Genomic DNA, 25,429 nt, shown 5'->3' with positions numbered 1-25,429 from the left:
AACACAGCCCTAATGCTCTTCCACAAAGCATATAGGATACTTATTTATGCACAACCAAGCAGTCTATGGGGGCAAGCAACATTAACTGCATTGACTGAAGCTGGCAGACGTCATGGACAGGAACTAAAGAGCACACATGCATCATTGCTCTGCAGAGGAGGTAGAATCAAATAGGAAATGTAATTGCACAGCTGCATCACTCTGTCTACAGTCAGTTTGCAACACTAAATGATTTCCTTAGGTGACATGCATAAAAAATGTAAAAATAAAATATGAAAAATAAATATTCAAAACCTTGCTGCCTTGGCCAACAATAGAACTGTTTTAGTTTTACTTCTGGTTCAAATCCAATGGAAGAGGCAAGAGGATTGGTTTGCGATCTCTCTAGCAGGCTCACAGAAAGGGAATGGAAACTGCTACAAATGATTCAGAAGCGTTCACAAGACCTTATGCAAGATCCCAATTTCTGTATCACTGAAAGGTATTGTAATGACTTAGCGACTATTCAGCAGTGTTCTGGGGAAGCACTCCCAAGATGGCAGACACCAACTCCATATCACTTCCTTTTAAAAACAGAGGAGAAAAAAAAGGAAATAAAGGTCGGGGTGTGGAGTTAAGTTTTATACTATGGATTGATCAGTGTTAAAAAATAGCTTGTATATGCTAAGCTTTTTGTCTTTGTAATTCAAAATAAAATTGAGGAAATAAACTCCAAATCACTTTGAGATAAGACTATTCTCACAAATATACTAACACTGCTATAGTTTCAGTAGTACTGATTTTCTCTGTATTTCTATGATCTGAACAGCAATATTTGCATGCATTTCCAAACACTGACCTCTGATCCTTGCTTGTCATTCCAGATACAAGTCTCTGTATACAGTCAGCTAAATCCATCGTTATCTCAGGAGCATGGACACAAAGATCAAATTTTTTAGACTATGCCCTTTACTTCCTTATTTTGATTTTTTTTTTTTGATGACAAAAGTAAATGCTCACATAAAAAGATGTTACATCCTTGGAGAGCTGAGAGCATTTGTTCTAATAAGAAAAAACAACTTCACAAGATCACAAATTTCTTCTGGAGAGGGGCTGGTAATGAGAAAAAGCAAGAACGTTCAGACATTACGATTATTTGGCAGATGACTAAGTTACTATGCATGTAACAGCAGCTCATGGCACACAATACTTTTTGCTATCAATACAAAGGACTCTGTCAGCTTTAAAGATAGTGAATTTAAATTAAAAAAAATGATTCATACCACATTAAAGAAAAAAATCACCATTACAACCTCTTTCCCAGACATGGGCAACTAATGCACAATAACAGAGGGAAGGTAGACAACATGACAAGAAAAACCCTCCTCAAAATTCCAGACATCCTAATCTCTACATAACAGTTCACTAGAAACACTATTACACAGAACAACAAACAAGCCAGTTTTCAAGCAGATGATGTTAAAACACCAACTTAATCTTTATGGGTATTAAAAATTCAATGCCCCCTGCCATCTGTCATTTTTCTTTTTAAAGAGAAAACAGACAGTTTCTCCATTTTGGAAAAAAAAAAAGCATTAGGTCGTGTGTAGGCTACAAAATGCACCCTTTGAGCATTCACTAAGTGAGGTACCAATAGCAACAAGGAGGAAAGAGCCTGGAACAAGTGTGAACTAGCTGCCAAAGTATGTCTCCAAGTAGTTTCTCCTCAGAGAAACACTTCAGAATTTAGGACAGCACATCAGTTCAATTCTCAGATTCTTCAAGTTATTTTATGTACTTTGTTATTCAGGCCCAGCTTTGTATACAACTTTACTGCTACCAGAAAGCCAACCAGTAACTTATTAAGCTGAATGTACAGTAGAACATCATGCACCAAGGTCACATTCTACTCAGTGGGAAGTAGGGAGTACTCTCCTTGAAGGATTAGAGGACTTAAGCATGAAAAAGCTGTTGCTTGTTCACATTTCTTCTGTGCCACCCTCATGAGACACTGTAACAGCTATACTTGCCCAAAATATTAACCTCAGGATTGGAATCCAGCAAGCTATGGGATATTAGAAGCTGTCAGTGGAGGACTAAAAAGGGGAAAATAAATATATAGAAATTAATATACATAGAATTGCTACAGAGGCCCATGCTTCAGCTTAAAAGAAACAAAAATACTAGGATGTCAATAGAACAGCAAGATTAGAAAATAATACACTGCCTATATTAAAGCTAGTCCAAGCATGTTACTAAAATGGATCACACATCTGACTACAGAACAGCCACAAATATATACTTACAAACAGCAGGGTAAGCAAGACAGAAGGGAAAAAGGTTTCCAAATGCCTCCAAAACATCCTGCTTGATGAACATCTATATTTATATTCCTGATAGTCTAACTCCCACTTAAACGGTAATTATTTATTTAAATATTCTGTTTTAGATGTGATGGACATAGGGGGGCACAAAACCTGGGGCTTCATTGTTTCAGAGAATGTTAGCAACAGATGTCAAAGATCCTTCTCATTGCCATATTATTCATTTTGTATTCATGAAGCAGAGAAGTGATGGCAGACACAGCTACTGAGGAAAAGTCAAACAACAAGATAGTTGATGGGGAAAGATTTTCTGTCTCTTCAGCCTGTATCCTCCAAACATAAAACCTATAGTCATGCAATACTGTTATCATCTGCTCTTGTTAATGATTCCAGAATTTCACAAGCAAAAACAAGTCATTACCTTTCCCTTAGAGAAGATCGATTTAGCACCGAACTTGGAGAATGCTTCTGAAATGCTGAAGGTGCTGAATGCACTAATGAACCAGCAGAAAGGGACTGTCTGTTAGGTGGACCCAAGATCACATCCTCATTACAAACATCAGACGAGCTGTCACAGTCTTTTCCATGAGTAGATTTTGCCTGTTAAAACAACAAGGGAAAAATATGAAAAGACACCAACAAGCCTTGCTAAAATTTATTATGAGTATCAAGAGGTACAATTTTGTATTTAAAACCAAAGCGTTACACACTTCCCATATATGCAAGAATATCTACCTGCTGGGGAATAGCACAGATACCCATTTCACAAACCATATTATGGCCAAGTCAGCGTAACAGGCCTTTTATCACCTTTTTCTGACTGCACAGTTTGAAGGCCCACCTCTCCCAGGACCAGAGTCAGCGATGCCTGGGAGTTTAAACCACACAAATCTCAGACCTCTCCCCAGTCTGTGACCCCTTGTTCTTAGAAATATTTTTCTCACAACTGCTTTTTCCTCCACGGAAAACTCAGGCCTACCTATTAATCTTCTACTCACTCTTCACTATACTAGGTACTCTTTTCATAACTCCTCTTAACCTGAAAAGTCTCCATAGGTTACCTTATTTTACAACAAATACAAAAGTACTCTGACATTATCTTCAGATTCACTTAACACACAAAGCAGCTAGTACCTTAAAAACAAAGGTGGAATGACAGAACAGTGGCTTGCCATTTATACTAGTGCTACTTTTGTATACTCCTCTGAAAAAGTTTCCTCTCAGAATGACCACGAAGGGAATTGTAAGCTGCCTTTAAAGCCTCTTCTACAGTCTTGTCACAAGCCTTAATAGCAAGGAAAAGTAAGTCTGGTACCTATAGGCATGGATATCTTAGAGCATTAAAGTTTCACATTTCTATTTGTAAATAATCCATCAGCAGAGCTAAACTGAGTTATGCCAGATTTTAAATGCCCTTTGTCTTGTGTTTGATAGTACAGTAGATAAAGTTTCAAAAATACCTACATATAGGACAATTCTTCTCACTCAGGGCTTCCCCAGAAAAACAGTTTGTAAACAATAGCATCTCAGAATACTCACTTTGGCTCTCTTGGGTTTGTAGCTGCCGAGAAGAGAAGGATCTGGAGAAAGAAAAAAGATGTATCCCAGAAGAAGGTGATCATTCAACTATCCAGATACTAGCAGTGAGGTAGACTTCATCCTCCTAACCACTAGCCAAAGACCACCAACTCATTTTGTGAGTACATAATGGTACCAGATGATAATAGGTCTGTTACATTATCTAGCTGATACAGATTGATAGGTATAACCCCAAAGGGAATGTGAAGCCTTTAAAATCCTACACCCAGTGCTACTGCAGAGATCAAATGTAAAATAAATTCAAAACGATTTGCTACACAACTATTCATAATTATAGGAGGCACAATAAAAATGAGACAAAGCAAATAAATACTGATGAGACTCATTAAAATCTCCATACTGCTATACACGTGCAGTAAAATCAAACGTTAGCATACTTCCTTTTCTTGTCCTGTACCCTTAATAAAACCCTCAGTTACTGCTATCAATGAGTGTCAAAGCCTATACACAAGTGTATCCTGGATGATCACTAATAATTGCATGTCGCTGATCCACTACTCACAAATATTGCCAATAGAAACATTATTCATTTTTGGAGTAACGTAAGCCCATGAACTTCAAAACAATCAATACTCCAAGCCTGACCAACACACCCACTGACTGAGGTGCAGATTTCCTCCTCTCTGTGCAACTAATCAAAACAGGTGAAGTGGAACAGAGCATCTGCCTGGACTTCGGTATTTTCTGCTCCTGCTTTTTTTTTTTTTTTTTTTAAATCATGTAGAACTATGTTCCAAGTTTCACAAGGTAAAGGAATATGTAAAACCTGCTTTTGCAGCAGTAGGATTATTCACTATTCTTACTATTCCTAAGAAGAAGGAACAGTTTTTTCCCCATTACAAAATGTAAAAGACTAAAAAAAAAAAAACAAAATCAAAAACCTACTAATCTACTGGAGAAAGGAAAAGCTTTAATTAGAGATATAGTACTAAATACTGACCATGCGTTACCGTGGACCAGGCTCCCACTGTACTTTCTCTCAGGGTACAACAGGCATGAAGATCAATACCAGGACTTTGTCGTTCTACCTGGAGCAAAACTACTGTTAAAATGTACAGTATCAGACATTTTGATCTATACATGTATTTTGCATTATTTACATTTAAAAGAGCACATGCTTTCTGAAGCCATGTATTCTTAATCAAATACTATTTTAAAATATTTTCATAACATTTTGTTCATGTTATACAATAAGCATTATCTCACATACACAAACAGTGCTAGAAAGGTCCAGAATGCTCAATGTCATGTTGTTCAAAAGGAAAAAATGCAGTTTTTCCTTCATCTATAAAGGTCTATAATGTTTTAAATAGTACTTGATATCACATATTTATTCCAAACAGTTCAGATCTCAAAGTGCTACTCTTCCTAATTAGAAAAGTTACACTTCAACATAATTTAATTTTAATCTTCATGCAACGCAAGATCTCCAAGTCAAAAGAGATCTGAGCAGTTGAGATGCCCTAAAAGTGGCCTTTCTAGATTGAGAATGCTACAACAGTCAGGATATGGTACATTAAGAGACAAGTTTTTTCCTTTTTGTACAGACATAACAGAGCAACCAAAATCAATAATGAGTGTTTACAGGTGCTGTAATTAAACTGTGAACTTCACCTATAGATCAAAAACCAGAAGAATTGATTAACAGGAGTTAAAAGAAAAATATCTGAGAGAGAAACAGTAGGTTGATGAATAATTAATGGCTTATTAAGGTTAATCTGAATTTCTAAAAAGGTACCTACAAGTAGAAGAAAACTCGAGGACGAATTCTAGAATTTGACAAGCCGTTACTATCTGCACATGAACTAGAAAAATGAAATAATGTGAGGACCAAATTGAATTAAATACTCAACGGCTGTGACAAGTGTCCAAAATTGTAGACAAATCATAATGTCACAGCACAGAGTCAGAACAACTCCATCTCTGCCCCTACACATTCTAAGAGGTATTCTAAGAAATAGAGAATTGTTGCAATTGTAACAAAAAATAAGATAAAAACAATTTATTGGAGAAAATGATCATCCAAGAGTCTGAGCAATCAGGACCCCTAGTTTTTAAAGTGCTTTACTCAGTTTATGTAAATAACTACTTAATTTCAGAATGATTTTTCTACATACATTTAGTAAAAATTTCTCATGCAGGTGCTAAATGCAGGTGGTTATCAGCTGTAAGCAAAGTACTAGAGATTTAGCTTTGAGCAAAGGAAGTGTTTCAAAGATCATAGGATGCCAACAAAGTATAAAGAGAGGTAGTGTAAATGTTCATAATGTGACTAGACACTCTTTCTTTAAAATCTTATTCAGGATTTTTTAATACTAATATCAATTACTTCCAAGTTGAATTTATACAGCTATTATCCTGTCTAGTGCACTGGAAGAAAAAGAAATGGGGCCTCAGAGAATTTAACCAAGATATTCATGAAAGAATTTGATCTTTGTCTGTTACTAACACAGATAAAAGAAATTTTATTTTAGTTAATTTTATATTTAAATCACCATATGACAGACTAGTAAAGAGAGGAAAAACTATTTATCTAAACTGAGAGATGAATGAATTTTTGGAGCAGTATTTAGTGAAAGAACAATATTTGATCACAGCTTAAGCTAGAAGCACTTTGTAGAAAATACAAACCCGTCTAACTACAAATGGAGGTTTATCAGTTTCTCTTCTGAATTCATAAGGACCAAGGTTTAAATGGGCCAATCGTTGCCTGGCTTCTTCTGATAGCTCACACATTCGTCTTTTTGTGTATGGAGATGGAGAACGTGACTTAGAAGCTATTGTAGGCTGCTCGTAGTTCTTTGTCACTATGCTGTGCCTGCTTTTCTCAGGTGAAAGTGTGATTTTCTTTGGCAACTTTGTTTGCAATTTTCCATTTGGGGTTGAGTGATGCACCCAATTCAAATCATCCTAAAGGGAAAAAGAGAAATTACCTGGTTTGACAGCATGCAGAACAAAGACCTCTGACAATAACAGAAACAGGGAACTAATAATTTTAACAGAAATAGATGCTATGTCAGCTGAAGTTCCTCTCAGAAAACTATAATCAAACAGCAATATAAAAAAGCAACACTGTATTTACCATTTCGTCTAAAATCAAAAAAGTTTCAAACAACCTTAAATTCCAACATGTAGCAATGTTGAAGTGTCTAATAATTACTCAATTAACTTGCTCACAGGGTTAGTATATAGAGACTGTAAAAAACAAAAACAAAAACAACCGAATTTGGTAGCAAGTTCATTTAAAACCAACTTTACCTGCTTAAAAGACTGTCTTAAATGACGTGAATACTTTTGCAAAAGGGGTGGCAAAATAGCTGTTTATTGCTCAGGATGGCAGTTTACATCCAAAATATGCATTTTTTCTTTTAAACCAAGATTTATAAAATCACACCATTATCAAATATTGCCTTAAAAGTTTATCTCCGAGTTGGTACTGTTTTTCAAATACCCACATACAGCAGAATAAGGGAAAGCTGGAGAACAAATTCTGGGAAACTCAGTCAAATATTGAAGTTTTGCTTGAAATACATCATCATTCCTTTTTAATTCTTGTAATTAAATGAACTTGCAATTACTCTAGAAGCTTTATAGGTCAAGGAACTCTAGACTATGCAACTCTTAGTAGACTACTTCGTAGCAGCATGTTTTAACATACCACAATACGGGTAATTAGGCTTTTTGGTGAGAGTTTGCCCCAAATCCCATGTTATAAAAGCTCAAAAATAAGAGAACAGCAAGAGAGTTTTTTCTTTTGTTTTGTTTTTGGTTAGAAATTCCTTTTCGAGCTTGAGGAAACTGACACTACTCTTAAATTTGAATGCTGCTTGTACTGCCTCAGTTCAGAATAACCCAGGAGCAAAGTGTCCATGTCCAAACATTGCCTTTGTGTCTTTCCTTCTCATCTAATGATGAAGTTGTGTGGTTTTTTTTTTTTGATCAACATAGTTTAAATCTGGCATCACAGTGGCAGTTCACTCCACTGTCTTTCTCATGCCTGTACCAACACTTCTGCAGCTAGTAGTGAGCCAGAGTATGAAACCAGTCCAAACAAAAATGGACCTAGTTCTCAGGGATTAATTTCAACAGAAGTAAACTGTGCTTTTTCTGGCTTATTCTCTATAACTTCACTGCAATACATGCAAATTTGATGTGCCCCTTGTAACATTAAATACTTTTAAGGACACTTTTTAGTTTTCAATCAAGCTGCCCTTTACCTTCAACAAGGTTAGTTTTCTGTCAGTGCCAATTTTCACTGATTTTTTCAATCCTTTAAGTGTCTCAATATATTTCTTTTGATAAAATTGGAATAAACTTCTTAGTAATTAGCAATGCCACAAACAGGTCAAAGTCACCTAGTGCTTTTTGCACATATACCTTCCTAACAACCATTCCACTTTCACGATACTGCACAATTTCTCAATAATCTAGTGACAGTGACTTTGTGTGACAGCCTGTCCCAGGAAACCCAACAAAAACACAAACCAGTGAGACCAGAAAACAGCGCTACCAAATGAACAAATGCAGAGTGTTTTCTTTTCCCCAGTCTCTTCAGCTACTTTGCCTTTAACTTCACCCATTGCAGAAGAAGCATTTCCTGATTAATATTGGTGAAGCCTTTTCAATAGAAATCTTCATTTCCATTGCTGTTACTGATATTGTTATGAAAAACAATTAAATCAATTGGTTTGTTTTTGATAACGTACCTTCTCTGACTTCACCTAGCTTTCATTGTCCCATCTTAATTTTAAGTGTCAGTGAGAAATGGTAAGGAGGCATCTTCCCACCTACAAATGCACCAGGGATTGACACTTCAGCTGATCATAGAACATAGCAGCTGATAATTGTTTCAGATTCAGGGAACTCTCAACATTTACTGTCATGCACCAAACCCACTCTTTACTCATACTTGATTAAAAATTTAATCAAGTTGTCAAGCACCCATGACAACTGCTTTAACCACAACAAAAGAATGAGAAAAGTTCGAAGTGAACAGCACATGCAAAAATTGGAACTAAGGCTATCAATATTAAATCTAGAAATTAAATTGCAAACAATTAAATTATGCTAACCTGTATGTGACTCCTTCCTGAGCTTAACAGACTTTCTGTAATAAGGGAGCTCGTAGAAAATCTCAATTTTGGTGCAATTCCCTAGAAAAGAGACAATAATTGAACATCAAGCTCCAACTCGAGATAAAGGGTATCAAAGTAGTAAATGTCACCTAATGTAACAAACCATTCCTAATTTTCAGCCATTTCCTTTGTTAATTTCAGCCTTTAATAAAGATAATTAGAAAAGACAGAACAGCAATGGTAAATGTCAAGATGCTAACATTTGCATTTCTGACAATTCAATTACAGATGATTATATTGCTTTCGTACAACAATTAAGGTCTGACTTTTATTTCAATACATTTCTTTGTCAAAAGCACTTTTAAAAATTTTTCATGCCATGCTATATAGCATCAATAAAAATTCCAGTCACGCTCTAGAAGTTTCGTTATTGCTAACTTTGGAAAGTTATTTATAAATAGCCTCAACTGTGCATTTTTTTTTGTAAAAAGATTTTGAAAATTAGTTAAAAAATAATTAATCATTTGTAAAAGTACCATTAAGAATCTCCTTTTTTCTGTAACCTTCAGGGCAAAGTCTGATTTCTCTGGATTTTCTCCCATGTTCTACTTCTTTTTAATCCTTTCTTAAACTCATGGCTGACAAGAGACAGCCCTAGTTTGAACAGTTTAGATTCTGTGGGATCCAACCTCCTGGTCAACTGGCACATATGTACTAATGGGCCAGCAGGTCCCCGTGCCTTTTTATGGCTAATAGTCTGTTGAACTCATCTTTTACTGCAGCCATATAAAGGTATGTAATACCTTTGAGAGCCCTACTTCCTGCTAAATTTGCCTAGAATTGGCTAATGCATACAAAATTTATTAGGCAAAAATAGCAGAGATTTTGACACACAAGTGTTACGTCCCAAAGCAGCAACACTGAGAAGCACAGATAAGAACTAAAGGCCATGCATTCTAGAAAGAAGCAAGAATCATCTATGCACCTCTTGCACAGCTCTGTAGAAACAAAGGGGAATTTAAGTCTCCCTAGAACTTCCCACCCCGCTCTTCATTCAACACAATGAGAACTTGCTGCACGTCCCCATGCACCTGTGCACAGGGGCATTTTTTCATCTGAACTCACAAAATTACAGAGAAACAAAGAAAGGGGACAGTCCTTTAGCGACCCTATCCCACACTTGAGAATTAGCAGGAACTTCATGTTTGAAGGCTACTACTGAACCAAACTATTCCCTACCACCTGTCTAAACACACACTGATTTCCCATAAGAGAATATGATCTAAGTTTCAGGTTAGATTATGGAAATAAAATGACAAAAATGCCAAGAAAGCTCAGTCACATCAATTAGCAGAGTCCAGGATTCAATCAAGTCAAGTTACGGCATTTAAAAGAGATTTTAAAGCTGATCGTCTTTAATCAACTCATTTTTACTACTAATGAATTGTCAAGTGTTATCAACAGTTTAAAAAAAGGACACATCAGAATTAGTAAGTCTTCTATAAAAAGCAACAGAGCACCTACTGCTTGTCTCTTACAGAGAATGAGAATGAATAGAGACTTGTTACATGCTTCTAATTAAAAAATCACATAAAACTGTGGTTTCTTCAAAGAAATGGTTTGTGAAGAAGAAACACAAAATAGCACTCTCACATACAGGAGTGGATAGGTAACTTATGCTAACTAGGTAATGTAGCTAACAAAAAACAAAAGGTTTTCTACAACTCCCAAACTGGGAATTGCTGAAAGATATTATACGCAAAGGCTGTTCCATAGCCCCAAACATGTCTGTAAATGAAAGTCCAGCTAGAAAGTTTTGGGCATGTGTTCCTCTGCCACCGGCTTAGTGGTGCTTGCAGCCCTCAGCAGACTTATCAGTCCTCCTGCACCAGTCATTAAACAAATGTGACATGGATATACTATTAACTTGGTCATAGGAAAACTGTAAAAGCAGTTTATATTTAGGAGATTAAGTCTGCTTTGCAACTTGGTTAAGTGCTTTTAACTGTAAGGAGCACAAAGACAAGTCCATAGCTTAAAAAGTATATATGTACATAGTAGAAGGTCTTATATTGTTATGCTAGTGAAAGATAGAGGAACTGAAAAGAAAATGTTTTAAGTTACATAGCAAATACTGCATGAAGGTGGGGAATGGAGATAAGAATGTCTGTAAGAAGTCACCACCAGTTGAGGCATAAACATATTCTGAAAGGCAAGGGTTGCAGAGAAATACAGAAGAGCCAGCAAAAGCCTCAGCTGGGCAGCACTGGACCAGGAGAGATAACTCGAGGCATGTCTTGTACACGTATTGTGTTTGTAAGCCTCATAAGACATTTAGCCAGAGACATTATCAGCCAAGTGCCAGATTTCTGGAGGAGTTCTGATCCTCTCAACTTGGGATTCCTTCCAACTGGCAGATTAGGCAGTGACAAGCAGTGTCTGATTAACACTGCTATCTGAACTCCACAACCGTAACCTTGCTGTTGCTACCTCTTTTTTTTTTTTTTAAATAAAAGACAAATTTATTGGGAAGCAAAGTGCCTCTGAAGCACAGCTGTCAGTCAAAAATACTCAACATCTCAGCTAGCCATAAATAAGTTTTTAATGCAGGAAGAACACAACTTGACCAGCATAGAAATAACATGAGCAATTTTGGTTTTCAGGATCTTGTTTAACACTTTGCCTTTTGTTTAGCATTTACATTCAGTGCTACGGTGCTGCCAGGAGGTACTTGCCAGTAAAGCTCCGGGAACACTAGAAGATGGAGACATTTGAGACTGCACTTCTTCTGGAGGTAAAAATCCTTACTGCTATCCCATTTGACAACCAAGGAGAGGAGCCACAAGTACTCTTGAGAGCCTCCCTCCACTTCCATCAAACACAGCTTCTTTATTATTCCTGAAAATGGGGTCAGTATGTGAAAATCCTTTCTTAAACTGTTCTGATTTTCTTTGATGGAGATGGAACAGAGTAACTGATGCTTCTCTGCAGTCCTCATTTCAGGGCAGAGATGGATTTCATTTACACTACTCCTGAGGACATAGAAGGACATTTCTGTCTTTCATCAGTCAACATCTGAAAGCTACTACAGTGTTATAATTCAGCTGCACATCTGAATGATTCTGACCACATCTTCTCACAGCTGATAAAAAGATGACACCTTTTTATTAGAAAATACATATTTTGTATTAAAGAACTTAATCCAACAAAAAGAAAAACACAATAAAAACAAAACACTAACTGCTCTAATGGCTCTGCTTCTAGAGATTCATTATTCTGAATCTTCAAAAAATCTAAAACCATTTTGGCAATTCCACTTTATTTTATTACCAAGTTATCTGTTTTCTTTTTCAAAACCAGGAAGAAACCATTCTATAAGCAACAATACGACAAAACAGGAATCTTGGATGTCTCACTAACTTTTTATAATATAGATGCCATTCAAAAATAGAGGAATCGTGTAAAGCACTTATGTAACTAACATAGCAAATGTCAACATTCTTGTCCAAGACCTGCGTATAGCAAAAGGCCATTTTAAAATAACAGTGAAAAAATAACAGACAACTCCAGCACGCCTTCAGTGAAGACTTACTTAAAATTCATTCAAATTTACTGTATGATTGTTGCAGCAGCTCTGCAGAACAGGCTTTCAGTTTAAGAGAATAAAGCTGCAACACCAAGAACTTCTTAAGGTATTTCTCCTCGCTCACAATACCAGAACAACTGTTTTTGTGGCCATCTAGAGAACTGTACTGAAAACAGCTTGTATTTAAGGCCATCCTTTTTGTGTGGTTTTACTGACATAAATATTTTTTAACACTTACTTCCCTGAACTGTTGAATAGTGTGGTTACACCCAGAGAAGAATGATGAAATAATGGAAAAGAAAAAAATAAACAGCAGGATACAAGGATGAAGTACTGAAGGCTAGGTTCTGAGCTGTGGTAACTTAAAACCCATCTAAATGGAGGCTGTTGTGGTCTCACTCTCTCCCTTGAGCCACCAATAACAAAAGACACTATGACTTAAAAACAATGGCTTTTTTTTTTTTTTTTTTTCTCAGGGACAGCTTAAGCTTGCTGTAAAACCTCACATTTTATATCATAAAATCATAGCCTGAATTCATTCAAATGCAGCAGAGCATTGCACACCAAATTAGCACTTCTAATTGCAAGTGACAGGGCAATTTCCAGGTTGCCGTTGCAGGGGAAAGATTATACCAGTTAAACGATACCAATGACCTTTAATCAGCCTTCCTCCCACCCCCACAACTTGTTTTTAATCCAATCACAACAGACAAGGGAACTGAGTCCCAATACAAACATCCTGCCACTACACTAGTACAACTTAACCAAAATAAGACACACGAAACAAATTCCAAAACATCTCCTACATCACCTCCATCGTCCTTGATATGACTTCCTGAGGTACTCCACTGATATCTAATGTTCAACAGTCAAACTCTATAAAAGGGTATTTCATTTAATATGTACTTGAGCCCATATCTCCAAAAAATTAACATTAATTCATTGCACTCATTTTGCCAATTAGTTGTCATTTATCATAGGCTTTTGTAAAACTGTAGATTTAAGTTATGGATAGACCTTGAGGAACAGGCTCTGGAACTTAACAACAATCATACAACACTAAGCCAAATTTCATTCACTATTTTAATGGTGATTTTAGATGTTGGGGAGGCCCACAGATCAGATGGCATAGCACTATATAAATTTGTAGAGGCTGGCATTGTCCTAAACAGTACAAAAAATGGTCTGAAAGTGCTAAAAAGAAACGAGGGTTACGTGGTTTATCCATCGAGAACCATGGAGTCGGTACAAGGTCTCCCTCTTTTTCTCTTGCATCCCTTCATCTACCAACTGCACCATGGATTAAATTGAAAGAGAGACATGTCACGGTACCACACTGCAAGCCAACTGGAAACTAACTTTTCCACAATAAACGCTTTTTGAAGCATTTCAAAAAAAATGTATATACCTTCGCTGAAGTGCAACTGTGGATTTGTACATTCAACACCTGAACTGGCAAAATCTGTCAGAAGAAATCGCTTTTCATTTGAAGAAGTTCAACGGGTTTCTCCAGTGAAACACACTGTACCATAAATACAATCCACAGATATTCACTCACTGTAAAAGAAGAGGACCTCTTCATTAAAATCTCACGATCTAAACCATGGTGCCAACGGGTAAGCTTAGGGTCAGGGAACAGGAAATCTCTTGTATTTTCTTCATAAGTAGCTAGAATTTCTCCTACTAAAAAGAAAATATATACTTTAATTGGGAAACAGAAAATGCTATAATATAGTAGTACAGACATCACACACAAGACATATTCAAACTAAGATAAATTTTGTTCTTTACAAATTAGCAGCAAGGCTAGGAAATAACTCCAGGAAATAACCTCATCTAGTTAAATCAGGCACAGAAATGTGCAGAAACTTAGCCTGAAAGTATGTTTTGCTGTTATTTAAAGAAATATAGAGCTGTTAAGGCAATCTTCTTTAAGATACAGACGTTTTCTCATGGCAATAACTACTTCAATGATTTTTCTTCCTTCTTTACCTTCCATGCCAGAGAAGAAACTAGCAGTTTTATTAATGGTAGCCAATCCCTTCTGAAAAACTTTTTCCATGTTACAGAATATTGATGCTTCTTAAATTGAAAACTGGCATTGTTGTCAGAAGAAAATACAAGCAACATTGAAATCAGTACCTCAAGATTCTCTCAGTATCCTGGTTTGCTACTTTCTTCTTTAAAAACCTCCTTAAATATATATATATTTAAGGAAAAACCATGACTGCATATTATGAAGAAGTTTAGGTTGTGCAATTACAGTCATTCTGCCAGCTTTCGTTGGGGTGTATAACATCTACCTCTGACCCCTGAAATTAAATTACTTACACAAGATCTTTTACCCACCCACAAAAATCCACATTCAGTACATTTGCTTGTATAAATAGACTCATGCATCACCTGAGAAAAGCAATTGTTTCTTTGAAACTACTGAGGACAAGTAACAGAGTGTTTTTAATACCAGTTTCCAAATGAGTCCTCTTTCAAACTTGACTTTATTTCCAATAAAATGCAGACTTACATTATTCATGGGAATACTTGAATTTCATTAAATTAGATTTTTATAATCACACAAACCAATAACAGAAGTGTGACAAATCACTATTTATTATCATCACATATCCCAAGAGACTTGTAATACTTATAGTGAGGATAAGATTTTTCCCAGTGGTCACCATTAGGATGGAAGGGAAAAAAAGTGTCATTCTGAGAACAAGATTATGCACTCTGAAATTTCACAGACAGCCACTTCACAAGTGAATTGTGATGCAGCTAATACGTGATGTGTTGGGTGATTTCAGTTTATTTTCCATTTTTAAAATATTATCACTTTCCTAAGCTTGAATATGGTACATTTCAATATTCAGTTACTACTCTCCTTCAAGAATGAGATCCTCTTGATCTATTAACATTTTATATTCAGATGACTATTTGTTGAAGAGCTTTCTATGTTGTTTGTGTATTGAAAGAAGTGATTGTGCTATAATGGGCAATGTCCTCATGGAAATTCACCTATTAAACTGCATAATTTATGAAGAGACTGAAACAATACCTGGAGGAACCAGCTGTATTAGTTCAAGTACTGCTGTGTCAACTAGAAAGAAAGAAAAGTTTTTTCATTAGTTAAAAAAAACACACTAAAATGAGAAATAATTTTTGTCAAAAAAGAAATGCTCACTGATTTAACCTTAATAGCACTGTACACTGTCACGCTATTTCTGCAACACCAACAATAAGAGAAAATTAAGAACAGCTTGTGTAAGTATTACAGATGAACAAAATGGCATTAGCAGAGTACAAAAGACAAGTCTAAATTTGACTAAGAACTTGATAAGTTCCATCTGCTGCCACGTTTGTCCTTTGAAAATAGCTTTTAAAGATGATGCAATTATTACATCTTTTTCAGATAACTTCATGTATTAGGGAGCATACTCCTGGAGTTCAGGGTCAGTTCTGTCTCATTATACTCCACATGTGGCAAGACTGCTTACTGTCGATACAAACCATTTTCTTGAAAAGAATATATGAAAAGAATCATTTTACCAAGAAAATCAAAGTTTATGCTTATATTATTTGAAAAACAATCATGTAAGTTGTCAGAGGAATCCATTACCTGACTGAATAACCAGCTGGTCATTCTGCTAATTAGGACTTTTACCCCTTCTCCTGTTCTAAAGCATATACTTTATGTTCTAGAGGCATTTTCTTAGTTAACAGCATTTTGGGTAAAGTTGTAGTATCCAAAAAACAGCAAGAACTTATGCCTACACTAGCAACAAATCTAATTTGAAAAACCACTAGTGCTAGTGTCCTAGCTTTAAAAAAAAAAAGTAATAAAAAATTTTAAATTAAATACTTTTAGTATGTGATATTCTACATTGGTTACCCACTAACTTTTCAGAGAACAGATCCTTGATAAAACTATTACATACTTGAAACCTCCAAAACATGTTTAAAAACTGTACAAGCATGACATAAATGCATACAACATAATATGCATAAAAAGCAGAACCTACATTCCAGTAACTTCACAAGGTCTGCAGGATCAACTATATCAGCAAATGTCTGGAAAATAAATAAATAAATAAATACATGAATAAAAATAACAGCACAGTCAAAAATCACCAGATGGACCTCTGGGGGAAGAAGAAAAAAATAAAAATCAATATTCTTCCCTGCTTCAGATGGTTGCCAAGAGTTCTATCCCCGTTGGAAAAAGAAAGGAATCTGAAATTATCATTTGGCACACAATCAAATTCATTGAAAGCTAGCAGTTCTTGTCATATGCTTTCTAACCATTCCAGGGTTACCTCTCCATATTTAAATTAGGAGGCATTATGAAGAGTTGAACAGAGATAAATATTGTCTGTAAAAATTGCAGGAGAGAACGGTAAATTGCTGGATGCACTAGAATTCTGATGACTTTAAGCTTAGTTTTCATGGGAGTGACTATTCATGTACAGAGTATCGTTCAGTTTATTTTTTTTTTTTAACCTGAACCACATATGAACAGATGGCAAAGAATAGAAGATGAATTTCTGAAAAAAAGTTGCAGAGGATATTAAGCAGGTAATAGGCTTCCCTGAAATTCTGCACTAAGTGAGGAGTGGTGTAAATCACTTTGCCGTTCTACATACCAAACACTCAAAAATACCAAAGTACTGCTACCCCACAAGCACCTAGAACTATGCAATAGCTATTTGTAAGAAGACTTATTATTCTCAGCTTTCTTGTTCAGCTCTTCTGTAAGCAGTTAAGTTCTAGTGTCCCGCAGTTCCCTTAAATTACAGCCAAAACCGTGTTCACTACATTTCTCTTAAGTAGTTTGTGGGATGTTTACCTTTAAAGAAATATCGTGTTCTTTTATTTTTTATTTATTTATCTTTTACTCTTCAGTGGTTGGCAAAATTATCATTGTTTTTATATTACCTACATCACAAGAGTATCACTGATGTTTACTCTGTCTGGTTTTCAGTGCTAGGGGATGCTTAAAAGAAAAGAACTAGAAAGGGCAAAGTATTATTATGCACAGGTAGTCAAGAAACCAGATCCTATCTGTAAGATTCTGTGTTTCATTATCCCTGTGGTACTAATAATGAAGCAAGCGGGGACTCAGAATATGTGATAAACAACTATAAATTATAAGGTCAGAGTACTAACCTGGGAATTCTGGTGACAAACCATGAAAAAAGTAACTGAAAGGGAGAAAGATGTCACCAAAAAGACTTGAGTTGTAATGCTATTTTCTGCTGAATTAAATCGACTCTCCCATATCTTACCGCCCTTGTTTTACACCTTGCCATTGTTTTTAAAACAAAATTTAGTTCTTTCCATGCTAGGAAATAAAACACTGAAAAAGGCCAGTTCGTGTAAGAATGCGCAAACACCTAAAAATAAAATATTATAAATTTTCAGTACGCATATTTCTCAAGTCACTGTGTGGATAAGGGAGGCATATGCCTCCTTTGTGCTCAAGAGAACCAGGAGCTATAATACTATGCCATCCTCAGTGTGATTACTTGCACTTGGGGGTTTTGCAATGAGTTTCTGTGAGTGTGGGATGAGTTTTATTTGCCTTGTATCAGAAGTTGACACTATCTTACCTTTTCAAACACTAGTTTTTCTTGAAAGAAAAGTGGAAATGCTGCAGGGACGCACTGAGTTTTTTTGTACTGCCCAAGCAGAGAGACGCTGAGATAGAGATCCTCTTTGTCTTTCAGCTGCACTCCAGGGCAAGTTATCTGTAATAGTAACACATTCATTAAAAAAACTGAACTTTAGTTACAGGAGTAATGGCTGTTTTCAGGATAAAAACGCAATGGTCAAGGCTGAAATGGTTGATTGCTGAGAGTCAGGTGACAATGAATTAGAGTGGAAACATTTCTAAAGCAGTTCTATTTGTACAGAGTGACAAGGAAAAATTGTCACCATCGTAAAATAACCACCACCAAATTCTTCTTACTGTAAGTAAACACATTCCATTGGTCTTCAGCCAAACCTAAAACTGGTATCCCAATTCCAGGTTAGTCTGTGTGTGCATTTAATGATAGTATCGATGATGTGACCCTTGATGATTAAATCAGATTCTAAACAAAGAGTGACAGAAATCTAGAATGAAGTTTACATGATGCAGAGAAAAAAAAAATAAAATTTTAGCCTAACCATTGAGAGAATGAAGCTGGTAAATTTACATGCTTAGATTTCCATGCTCTGACCAACCATCAAAAAATACAAGTTTATTCACAATATTATAATTAACTTTGCAGTTGCGTATGTACGTGACAAAAAGCAAACATTATTCTATTACTGTGGGAAGTCACACAAATTTTTATAAACGAAGTCTGGCCACCCGGAGTGTATTCAAGGCAGGGAAGACTCGTCATTAGGCTACCAGATATTGCCACTAATATCTTGACTTTCTTTGGGCCATTCTTATTCCTTGAGTAAGAAGTTGGTATGCCTTTAAAGCTCTGATGAACATCAAACATTCTTACCTGTGTTTCTACTGCAATGATGTACACAAATCACTGCAAAACTATTTGCTATTTTTCCCAAGCCACATGGTTTTATTCTATTACCCAGCCAAAGAATTGTCACCTTTCACTTCAGTTCTACTGCTCACTTTTTATAGCAGTATAATAAAAATGAGGTTGTCTCTTCTAACATAAGGTTGCCAGAGAAAGTGTTCAGACTTTCAATTGCAAGGCAGAAAGACAAAGGAACAGAGTGACAGGAATTAAAATAAGTGCTTTGGTTACCGTCTCTTACTCCCAAATGAATGTTTACTTGAGACATTGTTAATGGATCTAACCCAAAATTATATAAACAGCAGAAAAAACAGCCTCTAGTGAAAAAAAATAACAAAAATATCTGTAGTGTGTTGTAGATTGCTATACAGTACAACCTTAAAAAAAAAGTTTCTAGTCATAAATATCCAAGGAAAAAAACAACGAACAACAACATGGCAACAAAAAAGAAAAGTGTCCTCTCCGTTAAGTTAAGGCTTCAGATCTGAGAAGTGTCATATAATGGACATCCCAATTGAAACAGGATGCCTATCATTAAACAGCATGGTGCAAGTGTTAATGGAAGTGAGTGAAAGAGAAATTTCATTCATACAAGGCAAGATCCCCTGAATTACACACTACAAGTTCTATTAGCTTGGCTGAGGCTTTTCTCCTTGAATTTACGATTCTTTTTAGCTGGAACTTCACACCTTACAGAAGGCAACCAGTATTTGCCTACTTTCTGAGATGAAAAGTGAAAGGTTTGAAGACATCAGGTGTGATAGAACTGCAAATAGAAGTTGGATGACATTTATTCTGTCTATCCTATAGAAGAAAGGAAGTTCTTACAAATCAGCACATGTAGAAACTTGTTCTTCTATTATCCTGGAGAAAAACTGCACAATCCATTGCCTGGGCTAAAACACCAAATCTACATCTTCATGAAACTTTAAAGAAGCTCCAAAAATGAATGACAGGTATGTACTTGCAGTTCATGGAATTCGTTTTGCAATATGTGGTGCATGGAGCTAAGAGACAAGCTAAGTTCTTACCTGATTGCAAAACATTCAGGCAGGATGAGGAACTGTTATAAAAATCGTAATAGCATTACCTATGGATCAACTCAGCAGGATGGATATCAGTGCTGCAATTAACCAATCTTAAAACCAATGAGCAGGACTACTCGTGAAGGTAACTGGCTGGGACAGTGTTACCCCAGACTTCTCTGCTTCAGTTGCCAGAAGGACAGACAACACGTACCATCCCTGGTGCTGGGACATCACATTCTGCCACAAAAATCACTGAATTCCTCTCATGGGAAGGAACAAAATTCCACTGCATCACAATTCCATACAACTTTTTTTCCTCTACGTTCAGTCCTAAAGCTGCAGCATGCACTTGCAACCAATGAAAAAGGTCCTGTCCCCACAAAAATGTTTTTAAAAGCCCATTGCCACCACACAGGGAGAGTTCAGTACGAAGGGCAACAGACAGTATTAACTTCTGTAGAGTGCAAGCTTCCATAAAGAATAGCATTTTGGTCTTTGAGTTGCAAAAATAATCTTCTCAACGTGAAGAGATGCCATTTTAGTCTCCTTACCTGGCAGTAATCCACAACACTATTAATTCATCTTAGTGCTTAAAGCTTTACCTACTTCACTGCCGCATTTGTGAATTCTCCAAGTAGCAATGACATGAAGAATAATGTGAATTTCATTCTGTTGCTACATGAGCAATCTAAATGCCAGCAGCAGAGGTAGGCACCAAAATTAGTCTCAGAAAACAAATAACAATGAAATCTCAGTCTGAGCAATCATGAATTATTCAATTTAAATTAATGGCAGGATAAACCAAATAAGGTCTTTAACTAAGGTTTTCAATTTTAGAAGAGCAGCCTTTCAGAAATGAGGAAAGCTAGCAATGAAATAAACCAAAGAGCTCGTGCATTCAGATAGAAAAAAATACCTTGGAATTTCATTAAGCCAAAAGGAGCAAAACCAATCTAGAACACATATCCTAAAGCAATGGAAAAATGAATATGACAGAACTTTTGACACGAATGGATGGATTTCCAAGAGGGCACAGAAATATGCAGAACATTGGAAAAAAATAGGAAAACCAACCAGAAATCCAAACAGATTGGGCTTTATTCATAAATAAAGCAAACAAGGAAAAAGTAAGATTAGAAATCAACCAAGATGTGAGAATTAACAAATTATGTCCCAAACACAACTGAATATTTTTCCTTGCTTTTCGTGATACTTAATACAGGAGATACAGGAGAAAAAACATAAAGAATAAGATTATGGAAATGATCCAATGTGCCTAGGTAATGGAGCCACAGGGAGGCTGAATCACCTGCAGCCCAGGTTCTGAAAGAACGCAATATTTCTCGCTCCATTGGATATGTAACTAAAACCTGTGTTATGAAAACAAGGATAGCACCAGCTGACTGAAAAGTAGCAAATGAAAGGCCCATGTGAGGCAGAAAAAGTCCTGGAAAATTTTAACCCTCTCAATCAGAATACTTAAACAAGCAAAAGTAAAGAACAAAGGATATGGATGAAAAACATGCCTAGAAAAAAAAAAAAAAAGCCCAGCAGCACATATTTAATAAAAATAGACCAGTCAAGCAAAACCCAACTTTTACTTGAAAGCCTGTTTTCCAGGCAAAGGATATCTGATTTATCTGGATATCAGAAACATCATATGATGCCATGTGACAAATTATTATTTACGATGCAGAAGATAGGAGTCTGAAAGTCCTAAGGTGGTACAGAACTGGGCAAACAACAGCACCAGTAATAGGCTAAACTGGAAAGCATCAGTTTGAGAGTTATTATGAAAAACAATCATCCATATACCCTGCAATCCATGTCTTTAAATATTTTAATGACCCTGGCACAAGAAGTCAGATTATGCTCACGAAATTTTCCAATTAAAATTCAGAAATCATCAGTGGTAGAGAAAAAGATATAGAAAAAAATCAGAAACAGGAATGAGATACACCTACTGTGTATTAACAACAGTTTCTTTTACTCGGGGAGCTCATCTTCAAAGATGGCTGAAGAGAAGGCAAGTGTGTTAATAAATGACAGTATAACCACAGTGCAGCTGTGAAGAGACTAACATTGAGATATAAAGGATTAATTTTGGACCTCTCCTGACATCATCTAAGGCAACAGTGAGACCCCATCTGGAAGGCTGAATTCAATTCTAACCCTGATCAACGCAAACTCAAAGTGGAAGAGTAGCACCCATCCCTATGGTGATCAGAAGACTGGTAAGCCTGCCATACAAAATACTACTGAAAGAATCAGGTTTCTTTATCTGGTAAAGATGAATTGTGAAACGATAGAACTGCTGCCCATAAAACACATCAAGAGAGCAAACACTGGGGAAGAAAAAAAAGGAAAAAAACAGCAAAAAGCCAGTGCTGACATGAGTGTAAGAGCAAGGTATTAGCAGAGACTGGAGAGTTTTTAAACCATCACAGGAATGAAGTGAGGGCTTCAATGGGGAAAAAAAAGGCAAAATAAGTGGTCCAAAAAAGCAGACTAAATAACTTATTAAAAGGGTTACCTGATACAAGTTACATAGTGCTGTTGGAACATGGCTCAACAACTCACATGCTGAAAGGGGCACTGAGATCTGTGTTGGTTTCTTTTCTGTCCCCTTCCATTATTACTTGTAGGCCTGAGAGCAGGGTGAGTAACAAATGCCCCACAGGTGAAGAAGCCCAGCCCTGGGAGAACGCCATCCCTGTAATCTCTCTTGGTATGTGAGGAGGAGAAGAAGAAAGTACATCGGCTCCTTTCCAGGAAAAGGAAACAGGTCTTTGTGTTACACAAACCCACATGTGGAGGAACAGAATTAAGAGTATCTGTTGCTTTCCAGGAAAAAAGCAGGCCTCTGCATTATGCAAACCCAGCAGAGCAACACGGTTAGGGTGACACCCTCACCACCTACGTTGAGAAACTCAGAGCTGTGTTTAGAGCAGCCCTCCAAGTTTGTGAACAATGATGGTCAATTAACCGGGAACCGGGTGGTTTTCCCAGCGTGCACTTTCCGGGCCTGCACTTGAACTTCCCGCGGGGCGCCGCAGCCCCTCCTCCTTTTGGCACCAGGCACCGCGGCAGCACACGGCCCGCCGGGCGGCCTCACGCCCGGACGGCAGCAGCCAGCGGGTGCCGAGCGGCCCAGCAGGCCGTGCCTGAGCACCCCTCCGGGCCGGCCACCCCCAGGGGCTGAGGCAGCTCCTCCCCCCGTGAGGAGCCCGAGGCCTCCCCGCGGAGCTGCTGCGGGCTCGGCCCCTCACCGGCAGCTCCCCCCGCATCCCCAGGGCTTCTCCTCCTCCTCCTCCTCCTGGGGCCAGGCACTCACCTCGCGGATCTCCAACCGCAGGACACAGCGCAGCGCCCTCCGTGCCATGGGGGCCGGGGGGAGCCGGGCCGGGCCGGGGGGGGTCCGGCGGCTCCCGGCCCGCTGGGCCTCAGGCGCGCCGCAGGCCGGACGCCGTTGTCATGGCAACAGCAGCACTTCCGCCTTCCCCCCGCGCATGCGCCGCGCCCGCATGGAGCCGCCATTAGGCCGTGCCCGGCACTCCCACAATGCCCTGCGCCGCTGCCCCTTCCCACAGTGCTTTGCACCTCGCTTTTCTTTTTTTAATTGTTATTAATTTTGTCTGGGCGCATCCTGGGGTTGCACCTGGGTTTAGGTGCCTGTGTCAGATGTGTGCAGCTCATCTCAAACACCACTGTCCCCGCTGATTTCACGGGGTGCTTCCCTAACGGGGTTGTGACCGCTTCAGGGCCTTCCCCAGCTGCTGTGGTGCTGAGGTGTTCCCAGAGTGCTCGCAAACATGTTACACCAAAACAGCCCCATTTCACAGAATCACAGAATTTCTAGGTTGGAAGAGACCTCAAGATCATCGAGTCCAACTTCTGACCTAACACTAACAAGTCCTCCACTAAACCATATCACTAAGCTCTACATCTTCTGCTGTAGAGTTGCTGAAGCAAATCATCAGGCATTGCCTCCAAAAGAAGACAATGGCTCAAGTGTGTCCTGTGGCTGGCCTTGCTTATTTTAATTTTACAATTTCAAAGGCTGACAGTGCTAAGTGCTTTGGAAAGAATCACCACTCTCAAAGTGTTTTGTTTTCATTAAAAAAAAAAAAAAATAAATAAAAAATGGAGAGAATATTAGATGTCAGAGAAGACAGTAGTGGTATCAACTATTTCTAGTGATACTCATCTGTAGACTTCAATCCTTTAAAATAAATAAACGACTGGAAATGCAGGCCTTATTTTCATTATCATAGAATCATAGAATCCCCCAAGTCGGAAGGAACTCATAAGGATCATCGAGTCCAACTCCTGGCACCACACAGGTCTACCCCAAAATTCAGACCATGTGACTAAGAGCACAGTCCAAACACTTCCTAAACTCTGGCACGCTCAGTGCTGTGACTATGTCCCTGGGGAGTGTGTTCCACTGTGTGACAACCCTCAGTGAAGAACCTCTTCCTGATATCCCACCTGAACCTCCCCTGTCGCAGCTTGACACCATTCCCTCAAGTCCTATTGCTGGTCACTGAAGAGAATAGATCAGCACCTGCCTCTCCACTCCCCCTTGTGAGGAAGCGATGAGGTCTCCCCTCAGCCTCCTCTTCTCCAGGCTGAACAGGCCAAGTGACCTCCGCCACTCCTCATACGTCTTCATACGTCCTCATACGGCCAGCAGGTCAAGGGAGGTGATCCTCCCTCTCTACTCTGCCCTGGTCAGGCCTCACCTGGAGTACTGTGTCCAGTTCTGGGCTCCCCGGTACAAAAAAGACAGGGATCTCCTGGAAAGAGTCCAGCAGAAGGCCACAAAGATGATACAGGGCCTGGAGAATCTCTCCTGTGAGGAAAGGCTGAGAGACGCGGGTCTGTTCAGCCTTGAGAAGAGAAGACTGAGAGGGGATCTTACCAGTGTTTAACGTAAGAGTGGGAGACAGAGGGATTTGGCCAACCTCTTTTCAGTGGCTTGTGGGGACAGGACAAGGGGCCACAAAATGGAGCACAGGAAGTTCCTCACCAATATGCGAAAGAACTTCTTCACAGTGAGGGTGACGGAGCACTGGGACAGGCTGCCCAGGGACGTTGTGGAGTCTCCTTCTCTGGAGATATTCATGGCCCGTCTGGACGCCTACTTGGGCAGCTTGCTCTAAGGAACCTGCTTTGGCAGGACTGTTGGAGCCAATGATCTCTTGAGATCCCTTCCAACCCCTACAATTCTGTGATTCTGTCTTACCCTCTAGGCCCCTTCACAATCTTTGTAGTCCTTCTCTGGACATTGTTGTGACTTCTGTAA

General features: G+C 38.1%; 1 protein-coding gene across 1 annotated transcript in view; it reads right to left on the bottom strand.

Moving 5' to 3' along the window:
- Positions 1-23,576, bottom strand: part of SPATA6 (spermatogenesis associated 6) — a 42,538-nt gene extending 18,962 nt beyond the window's left edge. Inside the window, exons 1-10 of the mRNA XM_032192083.1 lie at positions 23,456-23,576; positions 18,170-18,307; positions 16,583-16,631; positions 15,619-15,660; positions 14,122-14,246; positions 8,975-9,055; positions 6,534-6,812; positions 4,843-4,930; positions 3,843-3,883; positions 2,725-2,903 (exon numbers count right to left, since the gene is read on the bottom strand). Of these exons, the coding sequence (XP_032047974.1) occupies positions 2,725-2,903; positions 3,843-3,883; positions 4,843-4,930; positions 6,534-6,812; positions 8,975-9,055; positions 14,122-14,246; positions 15,619-15,660; positions 16,583-16,631; positions 18,170-18,307; positions 23,456-23,503 (1,070 nt within the window). The 5' untranslated portion in view covers positions 23,504-23,576. The remainder of the gene's footprint in view (positions 1-2,724; positions 2,904-3,842; positions 3,884-4,842; positions 4,931-6,533; positions 6,813-8,974; positions 9,056-14,121; positions 14,247-15,618; positions 15,661-16,582; positions 16,632-18,169; positions 18,308-23,455) is intronic.
- Positions 23,577-25,429: the final 1,853 nt, after the last annotated feature.

Source organism: Aythya fuligula, chromosome 8 (genome assembly GCF_009819795.1).
Source record: "Aythya fuligula isolate bAytFul2 chromosome 8, bAytFul2.pri, whole genome shotgun sequence".
Taxonomy (NCBI): Eukaryota; Metazoa; Chordata; class Aves; order Anseriformes; family Anatidae; genus Aythya; species Aythya fuligula.
Note: the sequence above shows the minus strand (reverse complement) of the source record. Positions and strands in the feature narration are given on the sequence as shown.